At 32.2% G+C, this 17647-nt stretch overlaps 1 protein-coding gene and 1 long non-coding RNA gene across 3 annotated transcripts in view; one reads left to right on the top strand and one right to left on the bottom strand.

The window, feature by feature from the left end:
* The first annotated feature begins 8562 nt into the window (after positions 1-8562).
* On the top strand, positions 8563-9407 carry LOC143074979 (uncharacterized). Its single transcript, XR_012978203.1, has 2 exons — positions 8563-8601; positions 9099-9407. It is a non-coding gene; the product is annotated as an uncharacterized LOC143074979 (long non-coding RNA).
* Positions 9408-13084: 3677 nt separating this feature from the next.
* The window catches only part of LOC143074978 (uncharacterized), a 28429-nt gene continuing 23866 nt past the window's right edge, over positions 13085-17647 (bottom strand). For both annotated transcript variants that reach the window (XM_076250185.1, XM_076250184.1), the window contains exons 5-6: positions 16142-16283; positions 13085-15504 (exon numbers count right to left, since the gene is read on the bottom strand). In XM_076250185.1, the coding sequence (XP_076106300.1) occupies positions 13302-15504; positions 16142-16283 (2345 nt within the window). In that variant the 3' untranslated portion in view covers positions 13085-13301. The remainder of the gene's footprint in view (positions 15505-16141; positions 16284-17647) is intronic.

The raw sequence follows: 17647 nt of genomic DNA, 5'->3' as shown, positions 1-17647 counted from the left end.
TTTTATTGTAGAATTATGTGATAAATGCACTTGCAACTAATGAAAAAAAAACTTAGTTGATGACTTTAGGATTTATGATACATGTATTTTCCAATTGAAATACAAACTCCTCATTCATTCTTCATCAAATATATAGCTTTTCAAACTTGTAACAAAAGCGATTCTCAAAATGTCATATTGTCTTCTTCAGATTACGTTTCTCCTTGATTTTAACTTATATAGTGAATCACTGGAGCGTGACAGCAGCGGCCCCTACTTATGAAAAATTCTAGATCCGCGAATGGATACTACCACAGAGGTAAAACCATGCACATTTGGGTTATTGTACACGAAATGCATGCTACAATTCATTTTTGTTGATTTTAGACCCTTTGGAACTTCGGTCTTCAACATGGAGTCTTGGCTCATACCGAACAGCAAGTTATAAAGGGCTCCAGTGTAAAACCTTTTAAACGGGAAAACAAAGGTGCAATCTGTATCAAGATGTACGTAATTAGTGGTGAAGTGTCATGGAAATGGATAAAAAAAATAAGGATAAAGATCTCTATACGCTTTATAAGAAACTAAATGGAATACATTTGAAATGAATGTTATTTCTATTGAATTTAGTAGAGTGTTTTAAAACCAAACTTTTATCCGTAAGTTAAATTTTATCAAATCTTTCTCTTACTTTATCTATTATTTGAGCAAGTCGGCTAAATTAAGGCTTTACAGCTAATTTCCTAATGCATGTAAAGCAAAACTTTGGTTGGCTTGCTTGCTTTGTTTGTATAATTGTTTATACAAACTTTGTAAATAAGATTGACATTTTTAAACAATATGAATAGGCATAGTTTAACCTGTATTTTTAATATTTGAATTAAATTGGGTGTTATCATAATGATTATCCAATAAAAAAAGCAAGCAAATCAACTAAAGTCTTGCTCTACATGCTTAAAGAAATGAGCTGTAATAGATAAAAAAAATAATAATTATACAGTGAAAATGCACCGCATATATACAATACTAATGATTCGCTCCACAGTTAAAATGAAAGAATAGTATCATTATTCGACAGTAAACATGACTAGCATTACGAAATCATCATAGTGGAATTTAGTTAAATATGAAGAAACTGAATGACAAAACATATTCTACGTTATACAACTTTAATAATTGTATTAAAATGAATATTTTTTACTGCAACAACATCTCACCTGTTAGTTATAAAGCACCTGCACGATCTGTTCGTGAAATGTCCTAAAAATTCACCTATTTTGGTATATATTTCACAGTTGGATGGCTTTAGGCGTGATAAATGCCGCTCGCATCTCTTACTTTGTTTTATTAGTATTATGTATTTCTGAACATATACATTTTAACTATTTTTCTTCATTTTCTTCAAAAATTAAAAAAAGTTCGTCTGTTTATTTATCATTCTACATTAGACATTTATGGCATATACAGTAAAAATGATCTTTTAGGATCCGCACTTTACATACACTGCTTATTATAAATTGTTGCCAACTTTTTCGTCCGTTTTTGCTTTTATGACAACTTTACCAGATATATATATATAAAGATTTGACAGTAATTGTTTCACCAAAACGAGCTCAACTACATGTCGTTGTTTTATGCTTCAACATAAATGCATATGTATGTATACAATGGAGACTGTTTTCTGTTCTACTGCCCTGGTCCTAGATTGGCTGTATACAATCTAACCCCTGACATGGACTACTTTATTAAATGTTTACAAACAAATAATTGCAAAGAGAAAGATTCGGAAAGAAATTCTAAAATTTACGCTAAAAAATAAAATACACAAAAATGGAAACAGTTTTAGACAATTATCATTTGAGAACTATATATAATTAGCATGCATCACTAAATGAAACTGATAAATTGATTGCTCCCTTAATGTCCAGTGGCAAATATATCACGCATATTCATGACGAGATGCGAAATGGATCGACCTGAAGCAAATGATTGATACATCACCAAGACAGTGAGTTCGCTGAGGTAAAACGTATGCCGTACTAGAATGCTGTATGGATTTTGCTCATTGTTAAAGGCCGTACAGTGACCTTTGAACGACTTTGACCCCCCCCCCCCTTGCAGAGCTATAGAAAAACAGTACATTAAGGGGTGTTACATAGACTCTTTTTCGATGATACACAGACTCTTCTTAATTGTTACACGGACACTTTTTATGAATAGAATCACTCGTGCATGATCAGTGAGTTCATGGGCACTTTAATTTTCAATTAGATTTGAACTTTTTGGTTCACCGACTTATTTCCTGTCTTTTTATTGGATAAAATATTTACGTTAGCATCAATATCTATTTTCCGAAACATTTCCAGTAAAATACTATTCATATCAGTACACTAAGGGATTAGACATTTAACTCCAAGGGAGGGGGGGAGGGTATGGTATAATAAATCAAATTGTCATCACTGTTGGGTTTCTCGTCTGAATATTTTACATTAACTGTGTCAGATGCCTCATTACAGGCTGAACCTTTTATAGGGTGCTCATTATAAAGTTTTAGTTTTTGGTCATTGTTGAAGGGTGTGCAGTGACCTATTATATAGTAACTAACAAGTAAATCACTTGGTCTACATGGTTTAAATGGTTGATAGTCGTCTCACCATATCTCCTTAGGCCAAAATAAAAATTGTTTGTTTCCCCTCCCCACACCCAGGTAAAAAATATGCCCCCTGGGATGGGAAACAGACATTCTTTTAAATGTGGCCTTATTCATGATCTTTTTATTGAAATTCTGTAATAAGAAGATTTTACTAGTCTATAAGTATCACATAAACTTTACATTATCAATAATCCATTAAAATGAAGTCCAGTCAAAATAACCATGCCAGACAGATATATGACAGATAATTTCATGAATTTCATGAATTTTTGAATTTCACAGTTCTTCCATACCCCAAATTTATGGTTAAACGGTTATAGTAACCATAGAAACAGAAAAAGACTAAACATAAAAACCATGAAAATGGTGTCATTGTCAGATGAAATAAGCCATTCAAAGATGTCAAACATGTACAACTTACATTTATTCCATAATTATGCCAAAAGTAGTGATCCTATACATGTACAATGTAGCTTATAGCTTATGAGAAACATTGATGACCTTCAGCTATTGTCTGCTCTGAAGTTGGGTTGTTGTCTTTTTTGGCACATTCCCCATTTCCAGTGTCAATTTTATTAGGAAGTATAAACTGAGAAACAAACCTAACCATGTTAACATTGTATCAAACTGAAATAACCTTAATCACTTGAATTATCCATGAAGGTCAAGGTCAGGTCAACCCAACCTGATAGACAAGTAGATCTTTCAAGATACTCATATACAATAAAATGTATCCAATTACATATATAAAATATACAGTATAAAAGAGCATTTCATTGATTAAGTAACAGTATATTTTACATGCAATCATTGAACCATGAAAATGGGGTCAGGTGCAATGTACATATAATGGCAAACTGAAACATCATAACATATTAATTAGCTACTAGCACCTGAATACAAGACAAGAAACATCCAGCTCTTTAAGCTTTTAAAATGTAAAGCTCTATAAAATAGCTTACATCATCACCCAAAGACTGTAATACAAATTTCTTGTATACAACCAACTTTCATGACTTTTGTGTAAGGCGAGACAAAATAAAATGATACTTTGAAGTACATGTATTGTTTAATATGTTTGACTACTATTATAAAATGCCAGTTTCAGAATGAACAGTAATTTAGAAGATTATCAAAATACATGTAGATACATTCAGACTATTATAACTATACAGCAAGCTGTCATTCGACTCTAACCAACAACCATGCCAGGGCTGTAAAGCTTGTCTAGGTTGGTAAAAACTTCCATCATCATGCATATATATGACACTAACCAATAGTGATGGACCGTGACAGACCCTCATGGAAAGTAAAGGAGGTTTAACACTCCCTGGTGGTACATGTAGCTAACAATAGCAATGGCAGCATAGAAACTCTTATTATATCCAAATTCTTATTTCAAATGAATAATTATCCAAGGTGAATCAGATGATGTATGATCATGATGCTGCACTTTTAGTATTGACAATGATTGATATTCACTGAAACTAGAAATTTCCATTATTCCAATTTTCTATTCTTAATGATATAACTATCCAAGATAATCATGGAATTAAGATATGATGCACTACTAATATTCCTAGAAAACTTTAAATTCTCTTTATTTCAAATTGGTAATATTACTTATTTCAAATATATATATATATCTATATCAAAGGTATGCTCTGTCACCAAGTAATGAAGTACATTGTATTTCCTACATTTTTTCTATGAATTGTAAGTTTGCTATTTGTTCAATTCACAATTCTCTTTTTGTCCAATCAGATCATCCCATCAACTGTACATCATGACATAATGCTGTTAGCTCTATCAACGTTATTTCAAAACCAATAAGTAACACAAAATTATGAATGAATCCACCATTTCACAATTTATAGCTACAGGTACAAATGAGGTACCATATGAGAGTAACTTAGTGACACTATATATTTCCTATATATACATTGATAAACATGATATATGCCGCTTCATAATCTGGCTGGGAATCATGCTCAAACCAATGTGATATCTTATCTACAAAAAAAATATACATTAAGAATAAAGTATTTATTATATATAAACTTGTATTTATCTACAAGAAAAACTAGCAATCATAATTTTCTTGACAACAAAGTTTAATGATGTAAAGAAATGAATTTATGACTTATACAATTTAATTGATAAGTCCCTTATGAGAAGAATAAAACCCTTTTTTGAGGTTCTATTTCTAAAACAAAATGTTCTCTATTTCTACATCAATGTTTTCTTAGGTGTATACTTCATTGAAGGGTTACTGTCTAATAGAGGCTATAGCACTATACTTGTTGTGATCAATTTATAATACTTTTTTATTTTAAAATAGAATTTGTTGAATATTACTACCAACGTGACATGGTGACAAAGCAAATAGTATTTATAAGATTCTTCTTCTTCTTTATAATCCATCAACATACTGATGATAACGTGTCAGGCACTTATTTAACTATGCCGCGCATGCGTGGGATCTAATTTTTATTTAGTCATGACAGTCATGACAGTGAATAATATACAAAAGATAAAAATAAAAATTTCAACATAATTTCTTTTTCTTGTTATAACATATATTTAAGTTCTACAAAATTTAGAGCATAACAAATCATTTATAACAAAATAATGAATCATACCCAGTAAAATCTTAAATTTCTTATCACAAAAGATGAAAAGTGTTAAAAATTGTTGTTGAGGACGCATTATGCCGTCTCATCATTTGGAATCAGGCATGTCAGGGCACAATATCAATATACTCTTTTTTTTGCCCCGGGCAATTTTGAGGTTATTGCATATATACAAACCAAGCCTTGAACATGTTGAAGGTATTCATAACACATATGTGACAAATTATAATTATTGTACATCACCCACCAGTGGCTATATAAATAGGTATATCATCGTCGTAACTAGTCCGAGATTACTCTGACGTCCAAACGGCTGTTTTGCCAGACAAGCTTGTCTCGGACTACCTCGTAACATGTGAAGATTGGTTGGTTATTGGTTAATAAAAAAAAGTGACAAATATTTCATGCAAATTTAGGACGTGACAGTTATCAATACATTAACATACAATATGTAGGATTACTCGATCAGGGGTTTAGGTCTTGTAACTGTTGTAACTTGTATAGGCCATCCCGCACAACCATACCATTGTGAATACCCCACATGTCAATGCATGATAGGCAATAAACAGGGGTGGATCCAGCCATTTTTAAAAGGGGGTTTAAACCATACTAGTTTATATGTAACTTTTTAAATCATGCATTGATCTTCCAAAAAACATGAAAAAGGGGGGGGGGGGGATCCAATCACAGGAACAATTTTTTAACAAGCCCAAATTCTTACTTTGCCTTTGAACAGGCTACTATCCAAGAGTGTGGAGTATTGGAACGTCGATTCATACCTGTATGCACAAATTTAACAAATGTGAACATTTTTCCTTCAAACTCTTGGGTGATGATCCATGATCAATGATTATTCTGATAGACATGTATTAAAATATTCCTTTCTACTCACCAATTGCAATTTCCAGCTCAGCTTATATTGTACTATAGTTTCCTTCTACCATGTCAACGATTTTGTGTAAAATAAGTTAGCTATAATATTAGAAGCGCTGACACTGCCGACACACATGCGACATGAATGCAACAAAAATAAAGAGGGTACGGTAACGTTAAATCGTTTACGGGCGAAGAATTATTTTCCGTTTTTAATTAAACTTGTCAGATTTGATTAATTATCGTCGAAAAATGTCCCTAATGGATAGTCATTCAAATTAAACCAGCTTTATTATGCTGTATGCATGTAATATATCTGTAACCTGGTCTTTAAATGTACTTTAAGTACAGTGTCTGACGTATTTATAAACATTTTCTTGATTATTTATCCTATTTCAAATATAAATTTGAATGAATTTATAAGCCTTTTTCTGCTATAATATTCAAACTTTATTTTTTAACGAAGGCTTCTGGTATGTAGTTTTTATTACAAAAGGCTCTCGAATTATAGACACATTAAACAATAAAGATGGAAAGTCAAACGCATAAGTCTGGCAAAAATAAAGTTAACGGACAATGTCATGACAATAAACGGAAAACGATAAAAGACAGAGTTATATCTATATATTTTTTCCCTGCCTCAAATTTACTCAAATGCAATTTATATAGGTAACATAAAAAGATAAATGATAATGCATTCATTTACAATATTTAAAAATAGTTACATCCTAAATTTAATTTAACATATTAAGATCACGTTTTCAAGTGTCTATCACGGCCGACATCCGTTATTATTAAATAAGGGTGTAAAAATGAATGACAAATTCTTCACCACGTACGGCAGTCTGTAATTGCATATAAAACGTATTGCAATCACTTGTAAACCATTAAATATAAAGGTTCAGGTGCTTATATTCAATAATCAAATATTATTTCGGCAATCTGTTGATTTTTTTAGTCAATTCGCGGCGATTTGTGCAGCAGTATGACTTTGAGCTACTTTTTTTTATTTATATAATTATAAAACAGTGTTAAATAATTAAATAGGAAGAAGTTAGAATTCAAATTGAATATTTGTTTTATTTAAATAACATGATTAAGGGGACGTGGTAGACTTTCAGTTAAAAAAATCGTCTTCTTTCACAGTTTTATTTTATTCTTGAAAGGGGAGCAACCCCTGATAAATAATGGGAAAGTTTCACTCGTTTTGTGTCCAAATTATTAAAATCTGAACACGACTGGACACGGTCTGACAACATCTTGACGTCAGTTTGTATCCATGGTCTGTTTTGGTCTGACACGGTCTTAACGGATCTAAACAGCTCGCTAGAAGATACAGTCTTAAATATCTTGACATGCCTTAACGGGACTAATTTACCTAATGAGACTATCGATCCGAATGGAGACTTAACGATCTGACAAATCTTGACATTTTCCTCTAGCGGTAAATCCAGTCAATTAAGATACGATCAGACCAAAATGACCGTTTCAGACTGAAATCGTGCTACTAGTGATGGAAAGTCTACCTTATGCCGTTTCAAATTTTATAGAACTTGTTCTCTTCTATGCACATTACCCACAAAGACACATCCAATGTAGGTGGTTTCATTTTCGAAATAAATCTTGTGTTTCTCGCCAATTATGGAAACTTAAGTAAAATACCACCCCCCCCCCCCCCTCCCCCACTTTTCGTTACATAAATCATGGATCTGACCCTAATACCAGAGAGAGAAGATTTCCCCATTCAAACAACAAATTTTGAATTTATAATTAGCAAAAACATCAGAAATGTACAGATTTTGTTATATTGAAGGTCTATCTAAAATTTCATAATTAAAAAAATTGTCCTCAAAGTTGGTATTGACTCCCTTGCACATGAAGTTCATAGCTGTCAGATTTTTTAAAGAAATCTAACTAGATAAACTAACGGAAAGATAATTAGGAATACACTTTACATTCATAAACAAAAAAAAAAAGTTTCTATAGGTATAAGAATGCATAAACTAAACTTTGTCAGATGAAAAGGTCCAAGTTGGACGGCAAATTTCAGCTTTTTATTGCTCCGCTTGGCTATGAAAAATATAAAATAAACTATCGCACCAACCTTGCACCAAAAAGATTTTTTATCCGAAGTTTGATATGTATGAACTTGTCAAAATGTTAAAATTTCTAATTGGTGCAAGCATGGTGCGGTGGTCAAAATTTAGAAAAACCATCAAATTTCGGTATTTTTGCTTATTTTCCCAATTATGACGTCATTTGCACCTACCATTGTGACATCATTGAACTTTTTTTAGTTAAATAAAAACATTTTTTTTAAATCATTTACTCATATTCTAATAATTTATGGAGAAAAATCTGCTCTGTTAGAATTTTTATAATCTTGTAAATCTGGGGCCATTTTAGGCCATTAAAGCCCCTACTCCTACAATGGTTCTACTGTATTAGTGCATCAATTCCGAGGTAAATGTTTTATTCTTACATATATTTATACTTTTCTGTGTCTCACTTTTGTTTATCAAATTTCCGAAACTTTCAGACTTCTGCAGACAATTTTCCATTATGTAAATTGTTCAATTTATAATGTTTTGTAAACGGATTTAAAGATATGAAAACCATGTTTTATATTCAGATATTTGCGGTTTTACTAGTGAACAAGAACAAGATTGTTAATTACGGGTACAAATTGAATGTACGTGAAATTTATGTGTACAAGGTTCCGAATTTCCTTATGTACGTGAAACTATCATGCAAATTATGATATTTATTACAATATGACACATTTTGCTACATATAAAATGTATGTGCGTATTTATCTACGTAAATTAATAGAATATATATGTTCATTTTATGAACGTGAGATTATAGAGTTCATGTTTATGTTGCATGAACGTGCAAGTAAAATGCATATCTAAATTGATAATCGTACTAAAGAGTTTGTACAATTATATTATTGCTAGGTTCCAGCCTGCACCAGAGTAATACAATGCTGCGGTGTTAAGGAGTGGTCATATGGATTGAACGCATTCATACATAATTCATCAAACAACATATCTACATATTATAGTGGAACTGTCGTGCACGATACCATAACCGTCATAACGATACCATAACCGTCATAACGATACAAAGGGAAGTAATCTGGATATACAAACTACAGAAGCTGTTGAACTATTTATTTGAACTTTAATGTTTAGAATAATTTGATGTATATTTTCTTCTTAATTGGTTTTTTTTTGTTTGTTTATTAAATAATTTATTTATTCTAATCGTTGATTCTTTAGTCAATATTGTAAAATAGCACTGAAAGACTTATCCATCCGTCCGTCCGTGACACCTCATACGAAAGATGCAAGACCTATGTCAAAAGACAAAAAAATGCATATGGCCTTGTTTTTTTATTCTATCAAAAAATACATTTGTTTGACCTTGAGGTCAAATTACAAGGTCACATGAAGTCATCATGAAATGTGACACTCTACCTCATGATATTACGTCAACATACAAAATATCTAAGCCCTAGGTCAAAAGACAAGAAAATTATGCCCCAAATATACTATCAGAATGGAAATTGCTCTTATTTATTGAGGGTGGTGGTATTATAAAAATAATAAAATTGAAAAAAATCTGGTGGTTAAAAGTTTATAATATTTTACAAATTTAACAAACTAATATAGCAGTACAAATGGTTAGTTTTTTAAAAAAATTAAACAACACATTTTTTTTTTTTAATTTCGTCTTCAAATACTGGACCCAAAAAAGTCATTTTTGCGGGCTGAATTTAAGACCCCCCTTTTTTAATTCGGACAAAAATTTAAATCCAGAATAAAAAAAATACACGCAAATGGAACTGGTGAACTAATATTTGCCTTTTACACTATTAACTATGCTTTTGTCAATTTAGGATCATTTTAATTTTTTTTAACATATATACCCCTATACCCATATTTCTGAAACCTCAAAATTATGCTAATATTAGCATGCAAAATATGTCATATTCGAGTTGCCAAAACTTTTTAACGTATGGTTCAAATCCTTCGAAATTTTTACAAAATGTTTAGCTTAACCTAGTTTATCAATAAGATAAAAACAAGAAAAATTAAACGACAGGTTTTTTTTGGTGTTTAGTGTTGGGTACCCCCTTAAGGAAGACGGATTTCCCAAAGAGATAATTTGACTTTCGAATGGCATTCCGAGTAGAACACACTTTCTCGGTTTCTAAACTTTCTTTATGGCAAATGGGACCGGTCGTGATATTTCTAATTTTCAGGTTTCTTGCCTTGCAATTTAAGGTAGCTACAACAAGCTTCTGTTTTTAAAGTGCACACTCTAAACTTACTATAAAACTATGTTTAGACTTGTATTCCCCAGTTGACGAAATAATCAAATTGGTATTTAGACGGTGCAGATTTTAATTCAAAACAAATTGTCTGGATAGGGACCGAAGTTATTAAAATATTAGCAGTTTTAAATCTATAACATTTATGTGTGTACCAATTCAGACTATCCTGATCAAGCATTGTTCTTTATGTTTTGTCACCGTTTGTGCATCTTTTCCTGAGAGGTCGGCTGTGAGTCATTAAATCGAGCTGTAGTACGGTCCAATATTCTTGGTGAATTCTGTTACCTGCTTTATGTATTATAAACAAACAAGAGGCTCAATATGGTTAATAATTTAAATAAATGCAATCGTCTCACGTGGTTCATTCATTGCAAAGCGATTCTTGAATTCATTTCTTTACTCTCAGACCCGATACAGTTACTGTGAATGTTGAAAACTGCTCTTTAATTCTTTCAAAATACGCCTTCCTGTATGCCAACGAATGTATGTAAAATAATGGCCGGAAAGAACAAAAATAATAATTCTAACAAATTTTATTCTGTCTACAATCTATTACCCATAAATGCATCAAATTTATAAATGCATTTGTTTTCAAAATATCACAGATTTTTATCACAGATTACTTAAATAATTTATGCTATATGTAACAAGAATGTGTCCATAGTACACGAATGCCCCACTCGCACTATCATTTTCTATGTTTAGTGGACCGTGAAATTGGGGTCAAAACTTTAATTTGGAATTAAAATTATAAAGATCATATCATAGGGAACATGTGTACTAAGTTTCAAGTTGATGTAACTGTAACTTCATCAAAAACTACCTTGACCAAAAACTTTAACCTAAACTTCGGACTATCATTTTCTATGTTCAGTGGACAATGAAATTGGGGTCAAAACTTTAATTTGGAATTAAAATTAGAAAGATCATATCATGGGGAAAAAGTGTACTAAGTTTCAAGTTGATTGGACTTCAACTTCTTCAAAAACTACCTTGACCAAAAACTTTAACCTGAAGCGGTTGGATGAACGGAGGCACAGACCAGAAAACATAATGCCCCTCTACTATCGTAGGTGGGCCATAAAAATTAAAATTTCGAAATAATTTTGACATAATCATAATATGCAGCACAGAGATATGCCCACGAAAATTATAACAATATAAAGTAAAGCGAAATAAGAATGTTTAACTTAAAATATACTTTCTAAAATTAATTGAATCATGTTTTCTCCATACCATGCATGGTACATCACATCATTAAGGTCGCATCAAGAAGAGAATTTCTGACTTCTCATGTATACCTTTATCAAAAAGTATCTACTCAGATTGAATAATTTTTGCAAAATAATTGTAAACTTTGTGATTTTTTTTCTTTCTAATTCTTATGAATTACTTGTCTAAAAATACAAATGTGGAAGATATTAACTGAATATCAGTGCCAAGAAAAACAAATGCATAGAATAAGCAGTTTGAAACATTTTTTAAACCCTTATTTTTAATATCATTATATGTTACTTCATCACATGATAAATTATGCAGAATTCATTTATTTTTCTTACAATACAGAGTTGTTGGCTTTCAATGGAGAATTTTTCCTACAACATAATATTAAATAAAAACTTCCACGAAATAGGTTCTTGATTCATTTCTCATAATAAATAATCAGATACCCATTCTATGGTCTTATAAATAAAGCAACTACTTTAAAATAACTGAGTGGTGATCTCTTGAATAAATGTTCATGATGATGGTTAATATATTCCTATATTTGAGGCTCTGTGTAGGGTTTACAGGATACAGAATATTGGTACACTCTGTGTAGGGTTTACAGGATACAGAATATTGGTGAAAATGTGCAACATAAAGGACAAAATAGTTAAAGATTGAAAAATATGACCTAAACAATAAACAGAATTTAAGGACCAAACATCCATACACTTATATTTATAGTAATCTGGTGTATGGGATCTTTCCTAAGGTTAGTGTACTATGTAGTCTTTAACTATAAATCGCAACTCAAAATTCCCGTTTTATTTAGATATAGGAAGATGTGGTATGAGTGCCAATTAGACAACTCTCCATCCAAGAAACAATTCATAAAAGTAAACCATTATAGGTCAATGTACGGCCATCAACACGGAACCTTGGCTCACAACGAATAGCAAGCTATAAAGGGCCCCAAAAATTACTACTGTTAAACCATTCAAACGGGAAATTGTCTGTGTAAGGGTCAGTAATCAGTAATCTAAATATATTGAAAATCTGTTCTCTTCGATCGAGTTCTTCAGTCACAAAACAGTTCTGTGCAGACAGTATTAATTATTTTCAAAACAGTCCTTCTAAATTCTAATATTGCCTATGTTAACATATTTTAACTTTTACCTATTTTGTTATTTTGTATTCTTTTTACGAAAACGACAGAGTCATCGATATATATATATTTTAATCCCTTAATTAAAAACGTCGTGTCTGCAATATTACAGCATTTGCGTAGACTTCAATTCTATTAGTATCCTAAGTTGAATACTAAAGGTTCAATCGTGTATTCAAAAAACAGTTCAAAGAAATAAATTGTTGGCGACTTAATAAATCAATGAAACAAAATACTGTGGATTCATTTATTGTCGTGGGTATCAATTTTCGTGGATTGCTGAAAACTTGCATATTCGTGGATATTTGATTTCGTGGTTTTGTAGATCTCTATATATAAAGCCTATTGAAAATTTGATATTCGTTGAACATTTGAATTCGTGGTTCACCTGTACCCACGAAACCCACGAAAATTGGTATCCAACGAATAATAATGAATCCACAGTACTACCTAAATAGAAAGAAGAAGGTGTTTAGCATCTTCTAACCCTATAACCTTTAACTGTACAAATTTTGTATGAGAAATAACATTCTTTCCTTCTAGTGTTACTTTTGTATTCTTCAGAACAAGTTTCATAAGACTCCTGTTGTCAGCAATGGCGTTAGCTAAAAGTTTGGACATTTCCGTGTCAAGCTCACAGTTACTCAGGTCTAAAATCTGAAGGGTTCGAGTAAGACGAAGGCATTCACTTAGTGTGATAACACCTGGTCTGTCAAGTTTGGCACCACATAGTTTTAGATGTTTAATTGTCGGACATATCTTTAGACCCTGTAATACGGCAACAAAATCAGAACCGGCGAGTTGTGTGTTTGTGATGTCAAGTTTTGTTAATGAATTCGCATGTTCTAATTTATAACTGAGTTCAGATGCACACATCATGTTCAATTTACATCCGGTAAAGTTAAGATCCTGGATTGTGGTCGGAAGGTGTTGTAAAACAAAGTATGCTATGGCGGCCTTACTACCATTCAAGAAAGCAAACTCCTTGGTTTTTGTCATGTTTTCGCAAGCATTTTGTAATGTGGCCCATGTATCTGCGGACACGTGTTTGATTGATTTCTTACAGATATCAGATAGAACAATACTTTCTACTGAAACAACTGTGGTCATGAAGGCGTCCAAAATTCTGGCCATTAAATCTAAGGTTGACCAGTGAATCTTAAGGTGTTTAATGCAACCTGTCTTTGCCACTCCTTTCGCGAATTCTGTATACACTGCTGCCTGACTTGAATACGACGGTTGTAAAACAAGGTCTAGATAAGTTATTCGATTGGCTTCTACTGTCATCACAAGAGGTAAAGCCTCTAGAGTTTTAGTTGAAATAAGTCCATCTCTTTTTATAATCATTTTGGCAGGTAACGATTGAGCAACAATCTCACACATGTCTTCCCTATAATCACACTCGGTAAGACTCTGTAAACTTATGTTGTAATCAACTAACTTGCCACTCGGTGCATGTGATATACTCGCTCTAGAATCAGCTGATCGAACAGACTGTACATCATCTCCCAGAACCTTAGTGTTACTTATATTACGCATGGCAAGATCGGTAAACAGGCTCTTTAGAGTAGAAGTGTCGTAGTCGTCACGGAAAAGTCCACACAATAACGTGATCATCTGTGAATATCGCGAGTATTTCATCATTTTATTGTCTTTCAAGATGGTTGACATTTCTTCTAATACAAAATCGCTTAAATGTCTCGCGGCTAGGAAGTCCTGCATGAGGGTGCAGGTAAATTTCCAATGAGGTCCATTGAGTCTGAAGAATACACCCAGATGAAATATCATAGAATTGTTGGACGGAGTTACAATTTCATCTTCGAGGTAGGCACGTTTCCCGTCTCTTAGTGATTCAAAGGCAAAGTTACTGAGTTCGTTTATTGCACTAACAATTTCTTCGGGGAATTCATAGCCGATCACATCAATTTTCTGTCGCTTACAGTAATGGGTTGCCATACTTAAACCAAATACTTCAAATAAATTAGTTATGCAGTCAATGTCATCCAAGTTGGCGGTTTTATTGGTCTGATAAATAGCGAATATAAGAAGGCACACAATTGGTTGAGCAAGATGTTTATGCATTACCCATGATTCATTTTCAATCAAGTCGAACAACGCTTGGTGCTTATCCGGATGGGCTTTGAAGTGGTACAGATAAGTTTTAAAGCACCGAGCTACGCTGTGTGAGCTATATCCCATGTTGAATAGTTTTGAATCTGCTGAAAATCCTAAACTATGGGATGTATCCGGATTCGTAGCCACAATTACTGTAGCCTGAGGGAGACTGGTACCTGATATGATATCCTGTAGATCCCGCATCTCTGTCTTTCCTTCGTAGCTATCAATCAGCAGAACAATTTCATGTGAATTTTCTTCCATGGTCGCCCAAAAATCTTTCTGTTTGATTTTGAAATCATCCGGAAATAACCTGTGATAAACCTCGGTTTTAAAATCACCTTTGATCGTTGCAATGTCAACATGTATAAGTATGTTGTAAGTATATTTGAAGTAGTTTTTATGGCTGGCCCATAATTGTGTTATCATTGCACATAGGATAGACTTGCCACTCCCTCCGGCCCCTTCTAGGACAATCCTCTGGCCTTTACCATTCGTACAGGGAGGTGGTAATATATCACTCAAATGTAACTTACGTCTGCAGAAAATAACACAAATTATAGTTTAAGCATGTCTATCAATCTATTAAATGAAATATATAAAGTTAAGAACGTATAAAAAAATAGTTTTAAGATGATATAAAACAGCACTTTTGATTGTCTATCATATTTGTTTTTTAGTAAATTATTTTGTTATTCGTTAGTCCATAGTTTTTCATGTCGGTGCCTTTTTAAGACTGACTCATGGGGTTTTCTCATTGTGGAAGGACGTATGGTTGCTTATATTTGCTGGCAACCATTCCACATTACCCTTTATTATATTCACGGAATTCGTAAAATCCTTTTTTTTTTAATTAGTTTATCCCATTAACCATACAATCGCTATACTGTACCTTTGGATAACATTAATTGGTTTCGATCTATTAATTATCTTTTATTTACTATAATACATCGTATATCATTCAATAAACCTGTTCGTAAATTATCGGTTGTCTAACATACTTTGTCTAGCATTTAAATTCACGGTATAATACTCGAATGATATGAATCACACATTTAAAATCTGTAATGCATTATCGAATACTAAAAACATATTAGGCCATAAATATTGGTCAATACGTGTAGAAAACATATAGTTTTTTTAATTGCAGAATTTGCAAGTATGGTGACACCTACCCGTTCGAATCCAGAATATCTAGAGGTGTATAGAGATCCCTTATATTTACAGAGATGTTATCAGCCCAGGAAAACGGATGACATTTGGCAAACATGGCTTTGTATGTCTGGTACAGAGAATCCCGACATACACCAACAACATCTAGAACAATAGAAAATGGTATTAACTAGTATTAGAAGTATGTTATATGACATGTATGATAGATACACATATTTCTTTTGTTCTTCGTTTTTAACTTAACTGTCGGTTTGTTTTTTCGGGGGGGAGGGGGTATACTTAATATAAAGACAATGTATGGAGTATATGCAAGGATTTTTAGTTTTAAAGATATGTAGTGTACTAAAGATTAAAAGACAAAACCAAGCAATATATAAAGGTTCAAAATGGAGCAAATTTCAATTCTCATAGACCATTGTAAACTCATTTCTTACTCCAATGTTTCTGTTGTTTCTTTCTTTTCAGCTTATAGTTGATGTGTTCGTTCGGTTTAAGTTTTTTCGCAGTCGGTTTATGAATTTTGAACAGCGGTATACTGCTGTTGCCTTTATTACTCGTTCTGTGGTTGTGTCTTTATAACCCATATCTGTTTTCTCTCAATTGATTTTCGATTTTTGATTTTTGAACAACGATATTCTACTGTTGCCTCTAATGCTCATTCTGGTTTGAGTTTTATTTTGGTCTTTGCAAGTTTGTGTTGTTGATTTTTAAAATTTTATGAGGATTTGATGCTACTTCATTGATAGACCGACAGTTTAATGTGTTGAATACTGTAAGTATTTTAAAAGTGTCAATAGGAGAGTGTTGTATGTATCCCGTTACCAAGCAACATAAGAATGAAATACCAGGTTACCAACGACTATGTCAGATCATTTAACTCATAAATAAGTTTATAATTTATCAATAAATATATCATTCAAAACCATCTATACATTGCTATTTGACACGGTTATTTAAAGTTCTCAGTTTAATAATATAATATGTTCATTGATATTAACTATATATAGGTGTTAACCGTGTTTAATAGAATTTAAACTGTGCAAAAATTTATCTTCAGATCTTAAATTTATCCCAGGATTTTAAAAGTTTGTTTTATGATACAAGTTATATGAATACCATTAGCACTATCGATACTTTACGAGTTAAATGTAAAACACCTTTAATATTCTATATATTCTCTACATCTTTTTTTCCAATTGAATAGTTTTGAATTCCTACCATTTTGGCATTAAGATTTTGAACTCTACACCTGGTATAGTAGAAATAATGTCGTTCAATATACTATTTCCTCAGCAGACTAGATTGATTTTTTTCTAATACACAAATTTTTTGGGTGTTTTTAATTTGTTCTTTTGGTTTCAATAACTTTGACTTGATATCCATATGGCTTCTTGTAAAAATTTAAATGACCCCTCCTTCATATTAAAAAAAACCATGAAGGATTCTTCAAAAGGACGCAAACTTAGAAACTCTTTAACATTTTACTATTCTTTTCTTTGTTTTATGTG

This window comes from Mytilus galloprovincialis, chromosome 5 (assembly GCF_965363235.1).
Source record: "Mytilus galloprovincialis chromosome 5, xbMytGall1.hap1.1, whole genome shotgun sequence".
Taxonomy (NCBI): Eukaryota; Metazoa; Mollusca; class Bivalvia; order Mytilida; family Mytilidae; genus Mytilus; species Mytilus galloprovincialis.
This window is presented reverse-complemented; position numbering and strand designations above follow the sequence as displayed.